This window comes from Leucoraja erinacea, chromosome 5 (assembly GCF_028641065.1).
Source record: "Leucoraja erinacea ecotype New England chromosome 5, Leri_hhj_1, whole genome shotgun sequence".
NCBI classification, from domain to species: Eukaryota; Metazoa; Chordata; class Chondrichthyes; order Rajiformes; family Rajidae; genus Leucoraja; species Leucoraja erinaceus.
In genome coordinates this window covers 10,593,870-10,620,880 of record NC_073381.1, presented here as the reverse complement: position 1 = coordinate 10,620,880, position 27,011 = coordinate 10,593,870, and the positions used below count along the sequence as shown (strand labels likewise).

Sequence of the window (27,011 nt, the reverse complement as noted above, 5' to 3'; positions counted from 1 at the left end):
GGTAAAGGGACAAGTGTTGCATCTCTTGCGGTTGCAAGGGAAAGTGCCCGGGGAGGGGGTGGACCGAGAGGGAAGGGAAGAATTGACAAGGGAGTTATGGAGGGAGCGGTCTTTGCGGAAGGCAGATATGGGGGGAGATGGGAAGATGTGGCGAGTGGTGGGGTCACGTTGGAGGTGGCGAAACTGACGGAGGATTACTTTTTGTATGTGACGGCTGGTGGGGTGAAAGGTGAGGACTAGGGGGACTCGGCCCTTGTTGCGAGTGGGGGGATGGGGAGAGAGAGCAGTGTTGCGGGGTATGGAAGAGACCCTGGTGCGAGCCTCATTTATTATGGAGGAGGGGAACCGACATACTCCATTGCAGGTATAGTCTTCTGACCGACATACACTATAAACCCACTGACTCCCATGGCTATCTGGACTACACTTCTTCCCACCCTGCTTCCTGTAAGGACTCCATCCCCTACTCCCAATTCCTCCGTCTACGCCGCATCTGCTCCACGGATGAGGCGTTCCACACCAGGACATCTGAAATGTCCTCATTATTCAGGGAACGGGGGTTCCCCTCCTCCACCATAAATGAGGCTCGCACCAGGGTCTGTTCTGGGGTCTATTTTAAAAATAATATCATCAGTGTTATTGAGGAAAGAATTCTTCAATCATCTTCACTGAAAAATAGTGTTTCATTATTTGTAACCATGAGGATAGAAATATTTCATGAAGGCAGCAGAAAAAATAATAAAATGGAGTCAAGCTTTAATAGTGGGTGGCACGACGGCGCAGCGGTAGAGTTGCTGCCTTTCAGCACCAGAAACACAGGATCGATCTTAAAGCAAATTTAAAGCACATGGCATTGGGGGTTCAGTATTGATGTGGATAGAGAACTGGCTGGCAAACAGGAAGCAAAGAGTAGGAGTAAACGGGTCCTTTTCACAATGGCAGGCAGTGACTAGTGGGATACCGCAAGGCTCAGTGCTGGGACCTCAGCTATCTACAATATATATTAATGATCTGAATGAGGGAATTGAAGGCAACATCTCCAAGTTTGCGGATTACACTAAGCTGGAGTGCAGTGTTAGCTGTGAGGAGGATGCTAGGAGGCTGCAAGGTGACTTGGATAGGCTGGGTGAGTGGGCAAATGCATGGCAGATGCAGTATAATGTGGATAAATGTGAGGTTATCCACTTTGGTGGCAAAAACAGGAAAGTAGATTATTATCTGAATGGTGGCCAATTAGGAAAAGGGGGAATGCAGCGAGACCTGGGTGCCATTGTACACCAGTCATTGAAAGTAGGCATGCTGGTGCAGCAGGCAGTGAAAAAAGCGAATACTATGTTAGCTTTCATAGCAAAAGGATTTGAGTATAGGAGCAGGGAGGTTCTACTGCAGTTGTACAGGGTCTTGGTGAGACCACACCTGGAGTATTGCATACAGTTTTGGTCTCCAAATCTGAGGAAGGACATTATTGCCATAGAGTGAGTACAGAGAAGGTTCACCAGACTGATTCCTGGGATGTCAGGACTGTCTTATGAAGAAAGACTGGATAGACTTGGTTTATACTCTCTAGAATTTAGGAGATTGAGAGGGGATCTTATAGAAACTTACAAAATTCTTAACGGGTTGGACAGGCTAGATGCAGGAAGATTGTTCCCGATGTTGGGGAAGTCCAGGGCAAGGGGTCACAGCTTAAGGATAAGGAGGAAATCCTTTAATACCGAGATGAGAAAAACCTGTTTCACACAGAGAGTGGTGAATCTCTGAAACACAGAGGGTAGTTGAGGCCAGTTCATTGGTTATATTTAAGAAGGAGTTAGATGTGGCCCTTGTGGCTAAGGGGATCAGGGGGTATGGAGAGAAAGCAGGTACAGGATACTGAGTTGGATGATCAGCCATGATGATATTGAATGGCGGTGCAGGTGCGAAGGGCCGAATGGCCTACTCCTGCACCTAATTTCTATGTTTCTATGATCCCAGCTAAGGGTACTTGCCTGTACGGAGTTCGTACTTTCTCCCCATGAACTTGCATGGGTTTTCTCCGAGATCTCCAGCTTCCTCCCACACTCCAATGCCATGCAGGTTTTTAGGCTAATTGGCTTGGTATAATTGTAAATTGTCCGTAGCGTGTGTACGATAGTGTTAGTGTACAGGGATCATTGGTCGGCACGGACTTGGTGGGTCAAAGGGCCTGTTTCCGCGCTGTATCTCTAAACCAAACGAAACTAAACTAGAGACGATAGACACAAAAAGCTGGAGTAATTCAGCGGGACAAGCAGCATCTCTGGAGAGAAGGAATGGGTGATGTTTCGGGTCAAGACCCTTCTTCAGACTGGTTATGGATAAGGGAAATGAGAGATATAGACTTGATGTGGAGAGATAAAGAACAGTGAATTAAAGAAGATAGACAAAAATGCTGGAGGAACTCAGCGTGTGAGGCAGTGTCTATGGAGAGAAGGAATAGACGACGTTTCGTGTCAAGACCCTTCTTCAGACTGATGTCTTGGGGGGAAGAAATGTAGAGACGGAGACAGTAGGCTGTGGGAGAGCTGGGAAGGGGAGGGGAAGGAGGGAGAAAGCAAGGACTATCTGAAATTAGAGAAGTCAAAGTTCATACCGCTGGGGGGTAAACTATCTAAGCAAAATATGAGGTGCTGCTCCTCCAATTTGCACTGGGCCTCACTGGCACTGGAGGAGGCCCAGGACAGACAGGAAAAAACGAATGAAAGAAGAGCTGGCAGCAGTTAGCATTATGCAAGTTGATGTATACGCCAACAGGTTGAACTCAACTTGCGTCATCAAGATTGATGGCATTTATCTCAGATCATCTCCTATCCCTCCTCTCTGTGGCATGCTCGTCTCAAGGAAATAGTTTACATAGTTTGCAAAAGCATGTCTGTTTCTTTTGGATATTGACAACTCATTAATTGAGAACTGGAGATCAATTTTAAGAGTTGTATTCTGTTTCCCTTTCTGCACAGGTGTACCCTGGATCGGTGGAGTTAATGCAAGTTATTGAAGATTTCGTCCATGTTGTAGGCATGGGCATGATGGATTTCCACAATTCCTACTTAATGACTGGAAACTTAGGTGGGTGAGATTGCTAATGTTTTCTGACTGGCATTTGTTGGTGATTAACTCTTCTCAAAAATAAGCCATTTGTATTATCATAGCAAACAATTATGTGGTTTATGCAAATTCTGAAGGATTTGACGGTTTGAGATATTATTCGTACTGTGCAGCCTAAACGGCCTGTCCCACTTGGCCGTCAATTACACGACCGGCAGGTAGTGACTGACGCGCAACGGTAGCGCGCGTAATCATGCGTACGCACAGCCGTCTGGAGCGCGTGACGTCATTTGAAGATAGACACAAAATGCTGGAGTAACTCAGCGGGACCGGCAGCATCTCTAGAGAGAAGGAATGGATGATGTTTCGGGCCGAGACTCTTCTTCAGTCTGAAGAAGGGTCTCGACCCGAAACGTCACCCATTGCTTCTATCCAGAGATGCTGCCGGTCCCGGTGAGTTACTCCAGCATTTTCTGTCTATCTCCAATCGTTTTGGCCCCTCTCTAGGAGTAGGAGTGGGGGCGGATCTGGATCTGCAACGGCCGTGAGCCCCAGGCTGAGTTCAGCGATCGTTTGCCTGCTTCTGCTGCTGTAGGAGGCGAGACGTTGCGCCATGCCAAGGTCTTGGGCCTGTCCCACTTTGGCCGTCAGTTAAGCAACAGGCTGGTGGCGCGCGAAGATTTTGTGCAGGACGAAGTCCACACTCGTCCATGCCACTCCACACTCCTCCACACCACTACATGCGCCCGTCCCGCGAAACCCACGCTACTCACACGCTAGCAGGTCGCGTAAATGGCGTGCGAATGATGGCCAAGTGGGACAGGCCTTTAACTTTGCAGGTCTGGTTACACCTACTTCCTTAAATAGCAATCTCTGCTATGTCATGTTCACTCTTTCTTCTTTGTCAGCACTGATGGAAAATGAAATAATTTTATGTTAAAAATTATAAAATAATGTTAATGCTGTGTTTGGTTCGAGAAGACATTGCATCTCTTATATTAATTAGTGATGGGGAGGACGGAAGAGTTGATTCATCTCTTGGAAGTAGAGAAGGTTTACTAATGTGGTCAAAAACATAAGCAGTGTTGAAACAATAAGAAGAGTTGACTGATCTCTTACAAGTAGAGAAGGTCAGCTGATGTGTTCAAAATTTCAAGTAGTATTGAAATAATAAGTATGGAGAATTATTTTCGTTGGTAGAAGGGTGGACAACCAGGGGTCCTAGAATTAAGGTACTCACCCTGAGGATAAGAGCAGATATGAGAATTTTTTGTACAATGAATTGTGAGAAAATGAGAGTGCAGATTCAATTGTAAGATTCAACAGATGCTCGATATATATTCAAAAGGAAGCATTCAAGACTAAGTAGGAGGGTGCAATTACAGGGAGCTAATTAGATATCTCTTTTGCAGAGGCAGCATGGGTGTGATGGGCCAAGTAGCTTCATTATGGTGCATGGACCATAATGTCGTGTAGTGTTGTGAAATCTTTGCACAACTGTGAGTTTTTGCACCAAAACTTTGAGTGTTGTGCTCTGCAATGAATGTTGTTGTTGTTCGTCCTTCGTAATCGAAGAAGTCCATGGCTTCAGTGTTTTTGTTTGTGGGTCTGGAGGTGACTGGCGAGACCGATCCAGGCCCAGAAGGCTCGCCACAACTGGGACTCAGTTGGGTGTGTGCCGCAGTAAAGGTTGAAGTGGCTCGAGCCTTGCGCGCGGCGCGTTTCCTCTGAGCTTCTGCAGTGCGCTTCTTCTCAGCTACATGCGCTCCTGTGGTCTTGCTTCACCCAGTTGGGTGGTACGGGTCCTGACGACATGATTTGCGCTTGACTTGAATTAAAGTGAAGGAGAGTTGCGCTAATCGTCAGCCTCACTCTCTCGCCCCGGTCTATCTGGACCCAGTGGCAAGACATAGTCAAGACGGCTGGCAATAGGTCAGGATGCAGTAGATGGCCACCAATGTTCTGCGTGTACATTGCGCCCTAATTGCGCTCCACGACGCTTTGCTGGGTCCACCCTCCTACCCGTTGGACCGCCAAATGATGATCTCCTCCGCATATTCTGCCGGATCCAGTCAATTAATATACTGTAAGGGACAGCTTTCACAGGCTAAATTACCCTTCTTCCCATTGGAATATTTTCTATTTGCTCTCCAGTCTAAATCTCAAGGTATTCCGGATGAGATGATCAGTTTGTGTTGCATTACAGTCATTGCCACATCAATGGGACAATCTAATTTCCCTCATATATAATCATATGTACAAAGGCACACTTTTCCCATTGATTTTTGATATTACTATGAAGATATGTTTTCTGATATCATAGAAACATAGAAAATAGGTGCAGGAGTAGGCCATTCGGCCCTTCGAGCCTGCACCGCCATTCAATATGATCATGGCTGATCACCCAACTCAGTACATTACAACTCATATCCTATTCCAGGTCCTTAATTTCTATGCCCTATAGACATTCCAAATATGGGAATGTGCCCTTTGGAATGTCAGCAGGGCATGATACGATACGATACGATACGATACAATAGAACTTTATTAATCCCAGGAGGGAAATTGGTCAAAATGGCACATTCTCATATTTGGAATGTCTACAGTGAGTAGAGATTAATAGCTCTCAATAGAGCATCCCTCCAATGTATTAGACCTGAGAGTTGGGAAATCATACCGGCCTTCAAGAGTGTCTTCAAGCCCTGCTGGCCAAGAGTGTTGTGAGCAATGGCTTGGACTTAGAATGAAGCATCGGGACACATTTCAAGATACGTGGGGGATTTTAAGAGGCAGACAACTTATTGTGGGGAAGGTAAGAGGAAAATGTAAATTTCTGATTCACACACATGTGGACTGTGACAAAATATACCAAGTATTCAGAAGCTCATGGACTTGCACCAGGAGGTGCTCTTCACTTCCTTCTGTGACTCACACAAAAGCTTGGCAGGATCACCACAGGTAAAATACTGGCCATGGAGCCAAGGGGAGCCCCTGCTGAATTTTAGAGGCTAATATCAGATATTTCATTGTGTAAGAGGTACTGCAGATGCTGGTTAACACCCAAGATCTACACAAATGCTGGAGTAACTCAGCGGGTCAAGCGGCATCTCTGGAGAGAAGGAATAGGCGGCATTTCGGGCGGTGACCCTTCATCAAACTGGTGTGAAGGTCTCGACCCGAATAGTTACCCATTCCTTTTCTCCGGAGATCCTGCCTGACCTGCTGAGTTACTCCAGCATTTTGTGCCTATTAAGGATGTATCATTGGGCCAGATAGATGAGTCAATATTCCATCAAGGCAGATGGGCATTCAAGTAAATGAAATAAACATGGAATATATCAACAAGCAAGTCCCAGTTACAGTAAGAATGAAAATATGATATTGTCATAAAAGCCTTTTTTTTTTCCAAGTTCAAGTGAGTTTCAATGTGTCCATATACTATAATATAAATATATACACACATGAATAAATAAAATGATGAAGTGCAAATAACAGATAATTGGTTATTGATAATCAAAGTTTTGTCCGAGCCAGGTTTAATAGCCTGATGGCTGTGGGGAAGTAGCTATTCCTGAACCTGGTTGTTCCAGTCTTCAGGCTCTTGTACCTCCTACCTGAAGGTAGCAGGGAGATGAGTGTGTGGCCCGGTTGTTGTGGTTCTGGTTCTTTCTGGTTCATTTAGCGAAAACAAATCTGCCATTCTTACTTAGTCTAGTCCATATGTGTCCATCTGGATTTATCAAAGCAGCTGGCACTTAACTGCCTCCTCATATAAGGACAATTGTTGATGAATAATAATCTGAAACATCCACTTGTCACGAATGAATACAAACGTTGTGGCTTGGTGTGATTTTCTATTGGGTGACGCTTGAGTCAACCACCTTCATGGGGTTAAAGGCACACCATGAACACATGTTGGGAAACTTGCATGGTCTTGATCTGATGCACCCAATGATACCAGAGTGCTGCATCAGCTTCACAAGAAAGTACTTAACTGCTGTGGTCACCCCTCTGTCACAAACAGGGCAGGAGGATGGTAAATGCGCAGGTAAAAGAGTGGACAAGAATACCAGATGGGCACTGCAAAAATCTTCCAGCAGGATAGTGGGTTTTGATGAATGGGGAGCAACACTGTGTAGACAGAAAGAGTTATGGACCATGCACGGTTTCAGAAACTGCAAGGAATTAAAGAGCAAGTCTTCAGCGTTAATAATCTGGCAGTGCCACACACTAATGAGTACTAACAAGACAGGTTAACGTATGGCTGGGCCTGGCCTTCAGATCAGAGGAAGTCTGGGAGCAGCGTTCAGGTAGGATGGCCTGAACAAGATGAAGTACACCCCGACTGGAATGTGACCAGCGATTTAGCAGTGAGGTTAATGAGTGTTGTGAGCAATGGCTTGGACTTAATTGGAAAGAAGCATCAAGCCATATGTCAAGATGCGTGGAGGATTGGGAGAGGCAGGCAACTTATAGTGAAGAAGGTAAGAGGAAAATGTAAAGTAGAATGGTGCGGTTAAAAAGTGAAGGTGCGCTGAGCAAGGTTAATGAAAATAACAAGGCGTACATGTGAATATCCACATGGTGTGGAGGTAATGAAGCGGTCCCACACCCAAAATAAGGAGAGAAGAAGGAATGTAATATTCACCTCTCCAATGTACTCATCCATACCTCCAGCTTTGAACGACCGACTGATAAATGGTTGCTTCTAAATGAATGCATCTAGCCAATGAAGGAAAGCTAGACTGCAAAATAGGAAAACAGAAACATGTGTATGTGCATGGCAGTGTAACAGCTAGCTAGATAATCTAATATATTTCATAGAAAGTGACTTGTGAAAAAGTTCAATAGAACATAGAACATTTTTCCGTCACAATTCATGAGGTTTTTGAGTATTCGCTGCCCCAATTAGCATTCACTGTGTAGGAGGATGTGAAATACATTCTGTGGTGATGCTATCAATCTAGGAATGTCACTAATTGATATGTGGATAACTTGCTGATGTGATCATGATTCAGTGCATTCCGCACCGAATCACGATGCATCACAGATTGGTTTGGGAACCGCTCCGTCCAGGATCGCAAGAAATCACAGCGAATTGTGGACGCAGACTAGACCATCACACAAACCAACCTCCCTTCCATTGACTCCATTTATACCTCACGCTGCCTCGGCAAGGCCAGCTGCATAATCAAGGACGAGTCACACCCTGGCCACTCCCTCTTCCCCCTTCTCCCATCAGGCAAAAGGTACAGAAGTGTGAAAGTGCACACCACCAGATTCAGGGACAGATTCTTCCCAGCTGTTACAGGCAAGTGAACCATCCTACCACAGCCAGAGAACAGTGCCGAACTGCTATCTACCTCTTTGATGTCCCTCGGACTATCCTTGACCGGACTTTGCTTTCTTTACCTTGCACTAAACGTTAACATCCCGATCAGAAGTCATTGAACTCTTTAAAATTATGAACATGTTTGTGCTTGAAATGCAAACACTTCTGCTGGGTGCCCCCATGAAAAAAGAAAGCTAACAAGCAGAGTCACTACTCTCACATGTGTGGGGTGCCATCAACAAAACTTGAGCTCATTCCCAAGTCTTACCAAGGCCAGGAATGGAAATATCCCAGAATCAAGGTAAACCATCTTCTGGTTGGAATTGCACCAATTGTTCAGAATACCCAGCGGAGCTACCCTGATCTTCTTTGAACTGGTATTGATCTCTTGTGGAGCAGATGGGGATTAATTTAATGACTGGATTATTCACAAATTCATAAATCATAGAAGTTTAATAAATCATTCAGCCCATCGAGTCTATCATGGCTGATCTTTCTTTCCCTCACAACCCCATTCTCCTGCCTTCTCCCCATAGCCCTTTACTAATCAAGGATCTGTCAAACTCCACCTTAAAAATACCAAATTACTTTGCCTCCAAAGCTGTCTCTGGCAATGAATTCCACAGATTCATGAACCAATGTCTAAAGAATTTCCTCCTCATATCCTTCTTAAAGGTATATCCTTTTATTCTAACAGTATGCCCTCTGGTTCGAAACATCCTCTCCACATCAACTCTATCCAGGCCTTTCACTATTCGGTAAGTTTCAATGAGGTACCCCCTCATCCTTCTAAACTCCAGCGAGTACTAGCCCAGTGCCATCAAAATGCTCATTATATGTTAACCCAATCATCCCTGGGATCATTCTCGTAAACCTCCTCTGAACTCTCTCCAGAGCAAGCACATGCTTCCTCAGATATGGGGCCCAAGATCTCACTATTCTCCTATTACTATTACTGCTTCAATTCGAGAGAACTAGAATATATAAACATTGATGTAATGTTGAGGCCCTATTACTGCTCACAATATTCCAAATGCAATCTGACCAGTGCTTTACAAAGCCTCAGCATTACATCAATGTTTTTATATTATAGTCCTCCCGAAATGAATGCAAATATTACATTTGCCTTCTTTACTTCCTTGGGAATCCTGCACCAGCACTCCCAAGTCCCTATGCACCTCCGATTTTTGAATTTGCTCCCATTTAGAAAATAGTCAACGCCTTTATTCCTACCAAAATTCATGACTCCATATTTTGCTGCACTGTATTCCATCTGCCACTTCTTAACCAATTCTCCCAACCAGTCTAAGTCCTTCTGCAGAGTCCCTGCTTCCTCTACACTACCTGCCCCTCCACCCATCTTCGTATCATCTGCAAACTTGGCCACAAAGCCCTTAATCCCCTCATCCAAATCATTGATATATAATGTGAAAAATAGCGGAACTCCACGAGTCACTGGCAGCCAACCAACAAAAGCCCCCATTATTGCTCCTCTGCTTTCTGCCATCCAGCCAACCTGATATCCATGCTAGTATCGTCCCTCAAATACCATGGGCTCGCATCTTCTTTAGCAGCCTCACTTGTGGCACCTTATCCAAGGCCTTCTGAAGATCCAGGTTAACAATGTCCTCAGACTCTCCTTTGTCTATCCTACTATTAACCTCCTCAAAGAATTCTAACCGATTCGTCAGGCAAGATCGCACCTTCCAAAACCACGCTGACTTCGGCCTATTTTATCATGCGCTTCTAAGTGCTCGCAAACCTCATCCTGTATAATGGATTCTGAAATCTTATGAACTACTAAAGTCAGGCTAACTGGCCTTAGCTTCCCCTCTTTTGCTTCTCTCCCATCTTGATCAGCAGAGTAATATTTGCAGTTATAATGATGATTATTATTAGTAGGAGTACTATTTTAATTATTATTATTATTATTATTTTTATTACCATATAACCATATAACAATTACAACACAGAAAACAGGCATTTCGGCCCTTCAAGTCCGTGCTGAACACTTATTTTCCCCTAGTCCCATCTACCTGCACTCAGACCATAACCCTCCATTCCTTTCCCGTCCATATAACTATCCAATTTATTTTTAAATGATAAAATCGAACCTGCCTCCACCACTTCCACTGGAAGCTCATTCCACACAGCTACCACTCTGAGTAAAGAAGTTCCCCCTCATGTTACCTTTAAACTTCTGTCCCTTAATTCTCAAGTCATGTCCTCTTGTTTGAATCATCCCTGCTCACAATGGGAAAAGCTTATCCACGTCAACTCTGTATATCCCTCTCATCATTGTAAACACCTCTATCTAGTTATTATTATTGATAGCATCAGCTAGCATCCTGAGTTGAAGTTGAACTTGAGTGCAACCTCAGACAATGGCTGTGTTTGTTGGAGATGGATTATCCCACCACAGGACCTCACATCATGAGTTATTCATGGCCGTGATCCAGACTCGCCCATCCTAAACGGCTTGATCAGTGTCCTTCCCTCCAGCACGGCGTCATGAGTGGGCATGTTCACCGACGATTGTGTTATGTTCCCTTCCATGTGGAATTCTGCAACAAATGAGGCAACCGTGCCTACCTGCAGTCGTTCAGTTTAGTTTTGAGATACAGCGTGGAAACAGGCCCTACAGACCACCAATTCTGCAACGACCTGCGATCCCTGGGCATTAACACTGGGCATTATAACTGATAACTGGAAGCTGTGTCCTCATTACATTATTTTTACCCCGGATTCCCTGACAAACGTTAATCTGATGTTCAGGCATTTCATCAAGTATGATGAGGACATTTCACAAAATGCTGACACAGGAAGGGCAAACCTGACTGAGGCCTCGTTGCTGATCTTCAGAAGAGTTATTTATTTCTAGCTTACCTATTCAATCTTTCTAGGTTGCTTAATGTCTATTGATCAGGTGTCCAGCAATCAGAGATTGGAAAGGTGTCTCATGCAGCAGATTGATGAGTAGGTCAGGAGTTTGAGAGTGGAGGATGTATTATATTGTGCATTAATCAGCTGTTCAGAACCCCACGGAATGGTGAGCCATCAAAAGTTTATATTCTATTAAAAAGAGAGTGTCTCAAGCAGGGAATTGTGCTCTATGCGCAGATTAGCGAGCTACTACTCGAGTCTTCCAATATTAGGGCAGCACAGTGGTGCAGCGAATGGAGCTACTGCCTTACAGCACCAAAGATCAGGGTTAGATCCTAACGACGGGTGCTGTCTGTACAGAGTTTGTAGGTTCCCCCCATGACCTGCGTGGGTTTTATCCGCCATCTTCGTTTCCTCCCACACTCCAAATATGCACAGGTTTGTAGGCTAATTGGCTTGGTATATATGTAAATTATCCCTAGTGTGTGTAGGATAGTGTTATGGGCCTGTCCCACTTAGGTGACTTTTAGGCGACTGTCGGAGACTATGCAGATGCCACATGTTGGCGGTGGTTGCCGGGGAGTCGCCTTCATGGTCGTGAGGAGTTCCCGCATTCTGGGGAACTAGTTGCGTCCTCATTATGGTCACCGTGAATTCTGCAACATGTTGATAAATTAGCGGTGATTAAAATGAAGCCGCCATGGAGAGTAGGGAGAATTCTCGGGCCATAGGTGGGTCGCCAGGAGGTCCTAACGGGTTGTCAGGAGGTTCTCGGAGGTTGTAGCCGGTGCTGACCGGTGAATTTCATTGGCTCATTGGGGGAAAAAAACGTAAGCAGTAATAAAATTCTTAAGGGGTTGGACAGGCTAGAAGCAGGAAGATTGTTCCCGATGTTGGGAAAGTCCAGAACAAGGGGTCATAGTTTAAGGATAAGGGAGAAATCTTTTAGGACCGAGATGAGGAAATCTTTTTTCACACAGAGAGTGGTGAATCTCTGGAATTCTCTGCCGCAGAAGGTAGTTGAGGCCAGTTCATTGGCTATATTTAAGAGGGAGTTAGATGTGGCCCTTGTGGCTAAAGGGATCAGGGGGTATGGAGAGAAGGCAGAACAGGATACTGAGTTGGATGATCAGCCATGATCATATTGAATGGCGGTGCAGGCTCGAAGGGCCGAATGGCCTACTCCTGCACCTAATTTCTATGTTTCTATGTTTCTATAAGGGGGAAAGTCTTTTAGGACCGAGAGAAGATAATCATCTTTTACACAGAAAGTGCTGAATCTGTGGAACTCTCTGCCACAGAAGGTAGTTGTAGCCAGTTCATTGGCTATATTTAAAAGGGAGTTAGATGTGGCCCTTGTGGCTAAAGGGATCAGGGGGTAAGGAGAGAAGGCAGCAACAGGATACTGAGTTGGATGATCAGCCATGGTCATATTGAATGGCGGTGCAGGCTCGAAGGGCCGAATGGCTTACTCCTGCACCTATTTTCTATGTTTCCATAATCGACCATAATGTTAACGTCCGCCAAGCTTCACAGCCGTGTATCTCTGGCTTCTTAAAAGTTATCTCCACTCCTATCTCCCCTTCTCCCCCCTCTCCCTCTTTTAAAGGACTTACCGTACACAGTGCTTTAGCCGTCTTTTTACAGCGCCAACTTGCCTGTTCATCGCGGTGTGTGTCTGTTTCACCTTGGCTTTGCACCATGTGAATCTTTTAGACAGCGCTCCCCCCCGCTTGCCCTGTCCCCCGCCTGCATAACAGGCTGGTGAAGGAAGCGATGCGTTTGTGCGTGTGTTCCACTCTGACAGTCGCCGTTCCAGTTGCCGGTTTTTCAGGCGACTGCCGGCAACTTGACTGTCGGCAGCAGTCCGCTGAAAAATTGCCTAAGTGGGACAGGCCCATTAGTGTGCGGGGATCGTTGGTCGGTACGGGCTCGGTTAGCCGTAGGGCCTGTTCCCACGCTGTATCTCTAAACTAAACTATAAACATGTTTCTATCGTTGGTCCCTGCAAGGAATGCTGAATTTATTCTGAAACTCTAGCTCAAGCTTTCTCTTCAAAAACAATGTAATTAAACTAAACAAGGTGATGCAATAGGATGTGCTGCCTTGAAAGGGACTGCTTAAATGTTTCTACCCTCATCCAAAAATTGTCCTTCCATGTCTCAGAACTGTGAACAGACAGCAGGTGTCGCGGTGTTGAATGAAGTGGAAACATGTCCATTTGGAGTTGTGCTCTTTGATTGTGGAGAAGCACTGCATGACCAGAGATATGCTTCTGGGTGAGCCTTTAAACCAGTCAGCCCTCCGCTCTCTCTGATTGTAGCAAAAATGTCCCACGGCACTATTTTGAAGAAGAGCATTGGAGATACTTCATTCTGGTCATTTTTTCTTCGCCCAAGGCACCATCATTAATATAACAGCTTGCTTGATTGATATCTGAATATCTATGGGAGCCTGATGTGAACAAACCGGCTACAGCATTCCCTTCATTAGAACAGCCACAACAATCTACAAAGAAATATTTTTTTTGGCTGTAGAGGATGTGAATGTTATTTATTTCCTTTCTTCCTTTCCATTTATTGTGCTTCCATGGTCACAGTAGGAACTCTCGTCTTCCTGCCTGCCCAATGCACCCTGCTGCACACACAGTAGCAGTATTTTATACACTTTTAATACAACTACAGAAGTTACAATTGTAGTCCAAGAGAATGGCAGGTGGATGAATATAACCATAAACATTACATTTGTACCGTCCATCTCAGCGTCCATCTGTTTCCACAACCTTTTCTCAAGCTAAAGTAGACTTCTGCTTGCCTTTATATTACGTGAGGTTTTATTTTCGTGCGATGAAATAGTGTCTCGCCACAACCCTAATGCTTCCCTTTCTCAGTTTCTCAACTCCAGCAACATGTACTGTACCTACATGTTAACCCTGGTACACAAATCTGTCCCAGACAGAACAAATTCAGGAGAGGTGGAAAGTGATGTGTTTGGGGAAAGTTTGCAGAATATACACTGTGAATGACAGGGTGCAGGGTAGTGTTACTGCACAGAGAAACCCAGGGATACAAGTGCATTGTTCCCTGAAAGTGCAACACAAGTAGACAGGGTGGTGAATAAGGTGTATGGCACACTTGTCTGTATTGGCTGTGGCATTGATTGCAAAAGGTGGGGCAAGATACCATAAGATACCACTGTATACCATAAGATACCACCAGAGGGAAATTGGTCTGCCACCAGTCAAAAGATACAGTCAAGGCATTGAAAGTGTCATTGTGCATTATAATCATGATGAAATTTAAGTGACCAGTTATTGCACAGCACATATGTAATATTGCACAAACATGAAATTAAATTATTGAGTGGAAAAGTCCAGGATAAGGGATATGCAACGATGGGGGGAGGATGGGGGGACAGCCTACCTCATGACGGAAATGGGAGGAATTGTACAGTTTGATAGTCACAAAGAAAATAGATCTCCATTTTTCCAGGATCCAGTCCAAGATGTTGGTGAGATCATGCTTGGAGTATTGTGTGCAGTTCTGATCTCCACACTATAAGACGGATGTGATTAGCCTCGAGAGTGGGTGCATAAAAGATTCACAAGGTTAATGCCTGTGTTGGAGGGCTTGAGTTAAAAGGAGAGATTGGATAGGTTGAAGATGCACACAAAGTTCTAGAGTAACTCAGCGGGTCAGGCAGAATCTCTGGAGAAAAAGGATGGGTGACATTTTGGGTCAGAACCCTTCTTCAGATTGTAGAATAGTTTATAAGAAGGAACTGCAGATGCTGGAAAATCGAAGGTACAAAAAAATGCTGGAGAAACTCAGCGGGTGCAGCAGCATCTATGGAGCAAAGGAAATAGGCAACGTTTCGGGCCGAAACCCTTCTTCAGATAGATCAGTTTAGTTTAGTTTAGTTTAGAGATACATCGCGGAAATAGGCCCTTTGGCCCAACGAGTCTGCACCGACCAGCAATCCCCGTGCATTAACACTAACCAACACACAATAGGAACAATTTACAATTATACCAAGCCAATTAATCTACAAATCTATATGTTTTTGGAGTGAGGGAGGAAACCGGAGATCCCAGAGGAAACCCACGCAGGTCACGGGGAGAACGTATGAACTCTATTCAGATAAGCACCCGTTATCCGGTTTGATCCTGGGTCTCTGGCACTGTAAGGCAGCAACTCTAGCGCTGCGCCACCGTGCCGGTTCCGACTGTTTTCACAGGCAGGAAGTAGGATGAGCGGTGGCCTTATAGAGGTGTATACAATCAGGAAGGGCATAGAGATGGTCGATATTCACATTCCTACATCTGGGCTAGGGGATTCAAAAGCTAAATGGGAGCAGGGAAGATTAAAGGAAATCTTAGAGGCACATTTTCTCTCAGAGAGCAATGAGTATATGGAACGAGCTGCCAGAGCAAGTGGTAGAGGCAGGTACAATTACACCATTTAAAATACATTTAAAATGTTTAAAGGTCTTAAAAGATATGGGATAACTTCAGCCTAATGGGACTGGCTTTGATGGGCACTTTGGTTGCCATGGACAGATTGGATCAAAAGACCAGTCTAAAGAAGGGTCTCGACCCGAAACATCACCCATTCCTTCTCTGCAAAGATGCTGCCTGACCCGCTGAGTTACTCCAGCATTTTGTGTCGACCAGTTTCCACGCTGTGTGGCTCAATGAGATACACCTAAACTCCACGTTTATGCGTTCCCTCTTGAAACAAAACTTTAGAATTCTAGTTTTCAGGTGCAGCCGAACAAAATTGATCGACAAACTATTTCATGTGCTCTTTTGTTATTTTCACCAGGAACTGCCTGGGCTGCAAGTAGGAGGTCTTGGCAATTCTGATGATTAATATTTGTCTTTGCAAAGAGCCGCGCCAAGCTTCAATACATCACAATTTAATTGAGGCAAGGAATTTCAACCCACAGGAATCTCTCCGAATGGTGGGGATCGCCATATACTGGTGGTGTGCAGAGGTTCAAAATAGACAGCACCCCCAGACTAGTCCAGATATCTTGTCTAGAATTGGGGCGTCTCTTATAGATAAGCATCCCGACGACAGGAACATGGGAGAAGACGGGTTGTGTAATTAGTGCCCCCCCCCCCCCCCCCCCCTCGGGCCAGTCTAACAGTTCACGTCATTGGTGGTGGTGTTCAATCAGGGCACCGCAGTGCTGAATATCTGGCATGGGCCTAATTACTGCACATTCACCTGCCATCTTCATTGGCACTGTTTCTACTCTGAGTTTGTTTTGTCTGCTGTGCTGAATTGTCTGTTTTAGTCTTGTGAGCACTGCAGCATTTGGAGCTTTCTTGATTAGAAGCCAGCTAGAACGGGAACAGCTTGCACTGCTGGCAGCCAGCTGGGGGCATTCACATTAACGACAGATGCACAATAAGGTATTGAACACGAGCTCTTATGAAGCCTATAAAAACATCAACAAACTACATGTATTTTGCTTCTTAACCACTTCAGAGTGTCATAAGGCCCTTCGTGATTGTGATCAAACAAAAAAGTGACGGCAAATCTCATAAATCCATAGAGCGACTAATAGATTTGCTTTAAGAAGCATTTTAAACAAGGAGAGTGGAAGCAAGTCAATGCTGGAAGGATTTCCTGAGCTTCTGGCCTTGGCAGTGGTAGCCACTGATGGGGCAATTCATCTATCACAGTGGCCCGAATTCAACCTGTTTTTCGATCCACCAGCCATTCCCAGTCTGTGTGGATGATTTTCAAAACTCTTAAATGAATGCAGATGTCCCAGGTTTGCTGGCAGAGGTCTATCACTGTGCTCCATCATTGGAATCTGCCTGGAGTCCAAGAGTAGATCAGGAGCTTGCTGGTATTTCTTGTGAGTTTTGTGCTGGGTTGGACCTGATGCAGGATCTGTGAACGGTAATAGCCCAGCTCTCAGCACCAATGAGGTAAGTTTCATTTTTCAATTATTTCTCTTTACTTTGCCATTCAATATTTTTTTTGTTGCATTATTAGTTGATATTATTTATGTTAAAAGATACAGTCATAATGCTATCTAGCACAGAAAGAGGCCCTGTAGCCCATTATGTCCATGCTGACCAAGTGCCTGGCCCATATTCTTCCAAATCTTTCCTATCCACGTATTTGGCAAGTGTCTTGTAAATGTTGGAAATGTACCCCCCTCTATTACTTCCTCTGGCAGCTTGTTCCATGTCTGCACCTGAGTGTAAAAAATAAGTTGCCCCCCCCCCCCCCCCCCCCCCCCCCCCCCCCCCCCCCCCTTCAAAGTCTTTCTTCATTCACTTAAACCTATGCCCTTCAGTTTTAGACTCCCTACCTTGAGGAAAAGACTATGCCCCTCACGATTTAATAAACCACAGTAAGTCTCTTATGCTCCAGGGAAAAAAAGACCCAGTCAATCCAGAAAACTAATTGACTTCTAAGAACTCAACCTTCCCGACCTAGTCTCATCCTCATAAATCTCATGTGCACCATTTCAAGTTTAATAACATCCTTCCTGTGGCAGGGAGGCCAAAAAAATACATGATACTGTGGTGCATGGGTCACAATACTCCAAATTGGCCTTCCCAACACATCTTGTACAGCTGTAACAAGATGTCCCAAGTTCTGCACACAATATCCTGACTGATGAAAGCAAAGATATCAAATATCTTCGTCACCATATGTCTGAAATTGTCGTTCCTCTCAAGGAACTATTCACCTGCACCATTAGGTCACTCTGTTCCACAATATGCCCCAGGGATTTATCATTTACTGTGGAATTTAAAGTGCTGTTCCTACAATTTGTTTGTGGCCTAGAGCAATGGAGGAGGACCAGGCCGGAAAGGTCAGTATGGGAATGGGAAGGGGAGTTACCAATTTTTTCCTGACTTTTCTTCAGGCATTGAGAGTTCCCTACTTCTACCATTCTAACAGGAACATGCTGGCCCTGATCTCTTGCACTCTCACATTTAAAAGACTCGGTCTGAAGAAGGGTTTCTGCTGGAAAGGTCACCTATTTCCTTTGCTCCATAGATGCTGCCTCACCCGCTGAGTTTCTACAGCATTTTTGTCTACCTCCCAGTTATTGGATGTCCTTTTTCATGCAAACAGCTCTGCCTCACTCAACTTTTGAAAGTTCCTGGCTAATACCATTAAAATTGGACGTCCCAATTTTGAATCAAACCTAATTTGATAATTCCTCCTGTGTAGCACACTCTAGTGTTTGATATTAACACGTTGTGCAAATTTATGTTTTTGGTGTTCACTTTCTGCTGCATATAAGTTCGATTTGTAGCTCATAAGTTCATAAGTGATAGGAGCAGAATTAGGCCATTCAGCCCATTCAATCCTAGCTGATCTATCTTTCCCTCTTAACCCCATTCTCCTGCCTTCTCCCCATAACCCCTGACACCCGTAGTAATCAATAAACTATCTCTCTCTCTGCCTTAAAAATATCCATTAACTTGGCCTCCACAACCTTCTATTATTCTAAAATAATAATTACTCTTTTAGAAATTGACGATTATTCGAAAATACTAATTACTCTTTTAGAACTTACAGAGGTAATAATTGAATTAGTAGTTTGTAACTTCAGGTTGTAAACATAAGGGTAACCAGTCAGTCAAAGCAGCAAGTAGTTAGAAGTAGCAGAGAATCTCGCTGATAGATTAGTTTATCAGCAAGTTCAGGAGATTCACAACTCGAAGATTACTTTTTTAATCCCCTGAATTTGATGGCTGTTTTGAATAAATTCACACTTCATTAATTTTGTCCTGCCAGTTCAATTTGACGTAACTAAGTGTCTGGTCCTTAGAATTTTTGATTATGCAAACAACTAAATTCTGAAACAATCCACGTGCATTATTTCTCAATGTACAGATAGATGCAAGTGGATTCCTCAGCTGTTTACACCTCTTCTCAGGGAGTTTGTTCCAAAGGCATTTCCATTAAGAACAAGAACCTTATTTTGACCCAACCATTCAGCATTTTGTGAATTGGTTCTCATTTGTTAGATTGACATATTTTATAAAGGTGGTCAGAGAGCTAAGATGGAGTGACACAAGCTATTAAGTGGTTGTATTAAGTGGTTGGAGTCCCTGTTTCTGTGGAAGTAAGTTTCTGACCAACAGAGCAGTTTTGAGCCTGAATACCAACATTAGCAAGCGCTTGTGATCAATCAGCATTTATTAATCTTGATCATGACAATCAAATATTCTGTGTTTTCATTTTCTTTCATTATGCAAACATTTTGTATCCAATTTAAATGAAAATAAGGTAAAACTTTACAAAAAAATTCTAAGGGTTTAAAAGGGAGGCAACAATGCTTCAGAGCAAATTGCTTCTGCAGCATCAAATATGCTTATCATCTCAAAAGGGACTACTGTTAATTAACAAGAGCAATTGAAATATCCTATTTTTATATTAAAATGATAATGAATCTTTTATATCAAGGAAAATGCAAAGCTTGTTTTTCTGACTATAGCCGATTGAAGTCAATGCTTTGTATTTTAAGTAGATGTTGTACTGGCAGGCATGGTACATTGGGAAGCGCTCTCACCTCCGAATCAGAAAGTCATGGGATCACACCATACTCCTGAGGTGTGCAATGAACCCGACCTGACAGCTTTACGCCGTGGAAATAAATGTGATCGGCCCCACGGCACAGGTTGATGAACAGCAGGAGGCCTTTTTTTTTGTGACCTGGTAAATGCGATGTCTCACCCAGGAGTGCCAACACAGTTTTCAAGAGGGACTTAGATTTAGTAGGTATATTACAATACTTACCTTCAGCGGCGTTGTAATTCTGCCACTGGCCGTGTGCGCGATTTTGGCGCGTTTGAGGAGGGGGCAGGGTTAAAACGCTTTTTTTTCCATCCTGGTCCTGGATTATATTTTGTTGGAGTGCAAGATTTTGTTAAAGAATCGTTGCGATGGGCGTTCTATGTGTTTTTAAAAAAGAATTCCCACAACAAGTTAATCGCTGGAGTGATTTTAAAATCAGCTTCTGAAGCCGTCAATGCCGACAACGGGGCCAGATTTTATGTAGGGGACAGGTAAAAGAAAGTAGTTCATTTTTATGTATTAAAGTGTTTCGTAAGATGCATTTAATTCCCATTTTAAGTTGCGAAACGGTGATTTTTTTCCCCGAAGAACCGGCAGTGTATTTGCTGCCGATATGGGGGACTAAATCACTGCATCCTCAACGTTCCAAATGGTCGCGTTCTAGATAAACCCACAGGAAAGTTGATTTAAATGGCCATTGATTTACAGATATTAAACATTAAATTCCTTCCATTTGGCCTATAAACCCATGACAATGAGATTTTAAAATCATGTTATATTCTGAATTCTTGTGTGAATATTATTTGAACACTTAGGCTATTTAAAAATGTTAATCTATTCTTAAGAAATGGATAGATGTTTAGATCTAGTAATTGGATTTTGTAATTAGCTACAATTAGGTAACTAACTAATTATATGCTTTAATTTCAAGTCATCTAAGTACGATTGTTTCATATTTGTTTCAGAATGCTTCAATCTATAATAACTGAAAATTTCTTTCAGTTCTCTTAAATTTTAAGAAAGTTATGGGCTTTTAAATGTTCTCGATCACAGCTTTTGTGTTAAGTCAATGAAAAATCAATAGGGAACAAGATGCCAATTTCCAAGTATGAAAATGGCCATAGCTTTTTTAATACTGAAGATATGAAAGTGAATTAGGTGTCAAATTTAACTTCTTTTCATGCTTTATCAGATGGGATAAATTAAATACTTGACAAAATTTTGTAACATTGCTAGATTTAGCTCTTAGGGCTAAAGAATCGAGGAACGGGGAAAAAAAAACAGGAACGGGGTACTGATTTTAGATGATCAGCCATGATCATATTGAATGGGCCTATTGAATGCTGGCTCGAAGGGCCGAATGGCCTACTCATGCACCTATTTTTCAATGTTTCTATGTTATACGTTTCATTATCGCATTATGCCTTGTGGAACTTTGCTGTGTATGAATCTGTTCCTTCATTTCTTTGCAACATGTCAATAACCAGGTCAGCTCATTCCTTAATTGCTCCTCTGAAGATGGTCTTGAGCCACTTGCTTGAACCAAGTTCAAGTTCAAGTGAATTTATTGTCATGTGTCCCTGTATAGGACAATGAAATTCTTGCTTTGCTTCAGCACACAGAACATGGTAGGCATTTACTACAAAACAGATAAGTGTGTCCATATACCATAATATAAATATATACACACATGAATAAATAAACTGATAAAGTGCAAATAGCAGAAAATGGGTTATTAATAATCAGAGTTTTGTCCGAGCCAGGCTTAATAGCCTGATGGTTGTGGGGAAGTAGCTATTCCTGAACCTGGTTGTTGCAGTCTTCAGGCTTCTGTACCTTCTGCCTGAAGGTAGCAGGGAGATGAGTGTGTGGCCAGGATGGTGTGGGTCTTTGATGATACTGCCAGCCTTTTTGAGGCAGAGACTGCGATAAATCCCCTCGATGGAAGGAAGGTCAGAGCCGATGATGGACTGGGCAGTGTTTACTACTTTTTGTAGTCTTTTCCTCTCCAGGGCGCTCAGGTTGCCGAACCAAGCCACGATGCAACCGGTCAGCATGCTCTCTACTGTGCACCTGTAGAAGTTAGAGAGAGTCCTCCTTGACAATCCAACTCTCCGTAATCTTCTCAGGAAGTAGAGGCGCTGATGTGCCTTCTTGATAATTGCATTAATGTTCTCGGACCAGGAAAGATCTTCAGAGATGTGCACGCCCAGGAATTTGAAGTTCTTGACCCTTTCAACCTTCGACCTGTTGATATAAATGGGGCTGTGGGTCCCCCTCCTACTCCTTCCAAAGTCCACAATCAGTTCCTTGGTATTGCTGGTGTTGAGGGCCAGGTTATTGCGCTGGCACCATATGGACAGTTGCTCGATCTCTCTTCTATACTCTGACTCATCCCCATCAGTGATACGTTCCACAACAGAGGTGTCGTCAGCGAACTTAATGATGGAGTTCGCACTGTGATTGGCTACGCAGTCATGGGTATAGAGTGAGTATAGCAGGGGGCTGAGCACGCAGCCTTGAGGTGCTCCCGTGCTGATTGTTATCGAGGCTGACACATTTCCACCATTATGAACAGACTGTGGTCTGTGGATGAGGAAGTCGAAGATCCAATTGCAGAGGGATGCGCAGAGACCCAGTTCTGCGAGTTTGGTAACCAACTTGGAGGGGATGATTGTGTTAAATGCCGAGCTGTAATCAATGAATAACAGCCTGACATATGAGTTTTTGTTGTCCAAGTGGTCCAGAGTGAAATGGAGAGCCAGCGAGATCGCATCCACCGTTGATCTGTTGTGGCGGTAAGCGAACTGCAGTGGGTCCAGGTTTTGTCACGGTAGGAGTTGATTTGCTCCATGATCAACCTCTCAAAGCACTTCATCATCACCGGCGTTAGTGCCACTGGTCGATAGGCATTGAGGCACGTCACCTTACTCTTCTTGGGCACCGGTATAATTGATGCCCTTTTAAAACAGGTGGGGACCTCAGACCTCGGAAGTGAGAGGTTGAAAATGTCTGTAAAAACTCCAGCCAATTGGTCCGCACAGGACCACCACAGCAGTCCTACTGCCTGACCCACTGAGATCCTCCAGCAGTTTGATTTCTGCTTCATATTCCCGCATCTGCAGTCATTTGAGTATTCCATCCTGACATGTGCCTTGTAGACTGTGGAAAGTCATACGGGTGTCAGAAGATGAGACATTCACCACAGGACACCTAGCCTCTGACCTCCACTTGTAGCCATGATATTCATGTGGCTGGTTCTATTGAGGTTGTGGACAAGGGTGAAACAGTCTCCGTTGGTGGTGGAGAACTTGGCGAAGACATAGCTAGTGAATATCCAAGGTAGAGCGTTAGAGTTCCTCTTGGTAACATTGCTGCCTGGCACTCTAGTGATGGTGCAAATATTATTTTGTCATAGTGTAGAGTGTTGCGTAGATGCCGGTGCTGAAACTGTATTGGAATTGCTTGGCTTGAGGGGCACTGCTCATTCTGGAGAGCATGTCTTCAGTGCTACAGCTCAACTGTCTGATCCCACAGCCTCTGCCATACAAAGTTTTCACAAGCATTATCATGTGGAGAGATTCAAACTGGCTGAAGACTGGCTTCTGTAAGAGCAGGTTCTCAGCACCAAGATGAGATAGGTTTTCTGTTTAGCACGTCTGAACCTGGTTGTAAATGTGTCTGCCTGTTTATAACACTCTAATGCTGGGCTCTGTCTTCGTTGAGGAAAGAGATGTTCTTGGACACTTTACCTACAGTTAACTTAAATTATCCATTGCCATTCATGGTGGTTGTAGAGCGGTGCAACTATTTGGTTGTAGAATCATTTAACTCATCTCTGTTTCATGCTGTTTTTCTAGTGCACAGGTTGTCAGTCCTGTGCTGGAGTTTAACGGACTGCATCTCCTTTTTAAACTCTTTGCAACTTTCAATGTTCCCTTCGGCACTCCTGCATTGATTATTGGTTCCCTTAACTTTACCCGCATTATAACTGTGATTGTATTAGCTTGAACACCGCAAGGGGTTTTCTCCGAATGCTCCGGTTTCCTCCCACATTCCAAAGATGAGCAGATTTGTAGGTTGATTGGCTTCTGCACGTTGTCATAGAAACATAGAAAATAGGTGCAGGAGTAGGCCATTCAGCCCTTCGAGCCTTCACCGCCATTCAATATGATCATGGCTGATCATCCAACTCAGTATCCCATCCCTGCCTTCTCTCTATACCCCCTGATCCCTTTTGCCACAAGGGCCACATCTAACTCCCTCTTAAATACAGCCAATGAACTGGCCTCAACTACCTTCTGTGGCAGAGAATTCCACAGATTCATCACTCTCTGTGTGAAAAATGATTTTCTCATCTCGGCCCTAAAAGACTTCCCTCTTATCCTTAAACTGTGACCCCTTGTTCTGGACTTCCCCAAACTTCTGGACTTGTCCCTCGTGTATAGTTTAGAACTAGTGCACGGGTGATTGTGGGTCAGCGCAAACTCAATGGGCTGAAAGGCCTGTTTCCACGCTGTATCTCTAAACTAAAGTTGGATTTTGCACCACAGTTTGCGCTATTTCTGCTATTTTACACCTGTCATTGTATTAATCATTGCTGTTTATACTGTTTACTCTGAGCTTCACGCGAAAAAGAATCCTTACTGCACCCTGGTGTATATGACAATATATTAAATTAATCTAATCTCTTTGATTGATGACCCTTTTGTTTCCCTTATGTTTCTCATAACAGTTTGGACAAACGGCTTCCTTATGTATCCAATCAAACCTAAGCCAACTCTCTGAGCATTCCCATCAATCCCACCCCCCTAGTTATTTCCTAACAACCCTTTCTCTATTGCATGCTCATCAGTTCCAACCTGAACCTAACACACGAGTTACCCCAGCACTTTGTGTCTACACTCGGGATAAAGTACGGTGGCCAATAAACCTAATAATTTGTCCATCTTTGGGATGTGGGAGCAACACAGAGCACCCAAGAGCATCCATGTGGTCCCAGGGAGAACCCCCAGGTGACCAGACAGTGCAAATCTGAGCGATGCGCTGATCCATATCAATAATAGCGATCAATGGTTGATTGATCCTTCTGTTATTTTCCAAATCAGCCACAGAAACATGTTGTTCAAATGGACCTAATAAATCCAGCCAGGTATTGAGGGGAAACCTCTTTGCCTAGAGAGTAGCGAGATTGTGGAACTCTTCTTCTGTATATTTTACCAGTTCTGTTGTACAAAAATATAGAAACCCTCACGATTTTGTGAATCTAAACACTAGGATGGGCAATATGATTGAAAATAATGAATTTTCCCTTGAAGCAATTCTATAAAAGCATGTCCGTGTCTGAATGAAGAGATGTATTTTTCTTTTCTCCTGATTACAACTTACTGCCAATGAGCGTGATGGATTTAAAGAATTCTGGAACATGGGAAAAGCCTTTTTGGGACCAATCAAATCCTGATCAGCTCTCTGGTTGTCTTTGACATTGTCTTACATCTCTCTCTTTTCGCACATATTCTTTTCCCAAAATTTGTTTATTTCCATTTTAGCTGTGGTTATGGATTCAGGTTTTGGCAAGAAATGCATTTTTTTGACAATCTTTTGCATCTGATTGTTTCATGGGAGAACCAGTGGATGTGCTATATACGGACTTTCGACAAGATCCCACATAAGAGTTTAGTATGCAAACTTAAAGCACACAGTATTGGGGGTTCAGTATTGACGTGGATAGAGAACTGGCTGGCAGACAGGAACCAAAGAGTAAACGGGTCCTTTTCAGAATGGCGGGCAGTCATGTGGGGTACCGCAAGGCTCAGTGCTGGGACCCCAGCTATTTACAATATATATTAATGATTAGTATGAGGGAATTTAATGCAATATCTCCAGGTTTGCGGATGACATAAAGCTGGGGGGCAGTGTTAGCTGTGAGGAAGATGCTAGGAGACTGCAAGGTGATTTGGATAGGCTGGGTGAGTGGGCAAATGCATGGCAAATGCAGTATAATGGGGATAAATATTAGGTTATCCACTTTGGTGGCAAAATCAGGAAAGTAGACTATTATCTGAATGGTGGCCGATTAGGAAAAGGGGAGATGCAAAGAGACCCGGGTGTCATGGTACACCAGTCATTGAAAGTAGGTATGCAGGTGCAGCAGGCAGTGAAGAAAGCGAATGGTATGTTAGCATTCATAGCAAACGGATTTGAGTATAGGAGCAGGGAGGTTCTACTGCAGTTGTACAGGGTCTTGGTTAGACAACACCTGGAGTATTGGTACAGTTTTGGTCTCCTAATCTGAGGAAAGACATTCTTGCCATAGAGGGAGTACAGATAAAGTTCACCAGACTGATTCCTGGGATGTCAGGACTTTCATATGAAGAAAGACTGGATAGACTTGGTTTATACTCTCTAGAATTTAGGAGACTGAGAGGGGATCTTATAGAAACTTACAAAATTCTTAAGGGGTTGGACAGGATAGATGCAGGAAGATTGTTCCCGATGTTGGGGAAGTCCAGGCCAAGGGGTCACAGCTTAAGAATAAGGGGGAAATCCTTTAAAACCGAGATGAGAAAAACTTTTTTCACACAGATAGTGGTGAATCTCTGGAACTCTCTGCCACAGAGGGTAGTTGAGGCCAGTTCATTGGCTATATTTAAGAGGGAGTTAGATGTGGCCCTGGTGGCTAAAGGGATCAGAGGGTATGGAGAGAAGGCAGGTACGGGATACTGAGTTGGATGGTCAGCCATGATCATATTGAATGGTGGTGCAGGCTCGAAGGGCCGAATGGCCTACTCCTGCACCTAATTTCTATGTTTCTATGTTTCTATAAGGGGGGGAAGTCTTTTAGGACCGAGATGAGAAAAACATTTTTCACACAGAGAGTGGTGAATCTGTGGAATTCTCTGCCACAGAAGGTAGTTGAGGCCAGTTCATTGGCTATATTTAAGAGGGAGTTAGATGTGGTCCTTGTGGCTAAAGGGATGGAGAGAAGGCAGGGATGGGATACTGGGATGATCAGCCATGATCATATTGAATGGCGGTGCAGGCTCGAAGGGCCGAATGGCCTACTCCTGCACCTATTTTCTATATTTCTATGTTTCTATGATTCTGCTTCATAAGTTTGTAAGTGAGAGAAGCAGAATTCGGCCATCTTGGTTCTTGGTTTCTTGGTACAG

At 43.9% G+C, this 27,011-nt stretch overlaps 1 protein-coding gene across 1 annotated transcript in view; it reads left to right on the top strand.

Moving 5' to 3' along the window:
- The window catches only part of adgrb3 (adhesion G protein-coupled receptor B3), a 711,502-nt gene that overhangs the window by 384,469 nt on the left and 300,022 nt on the right, over nt 1-27,011 (top strand). The window contains 1 exon segment of the mRNA XM_055635039.1: nt 2,976-3,084. Within this exon segment, the coding sequence (XP_055491014.1) occupies nt 2,976-3,084 (109 nt within the window).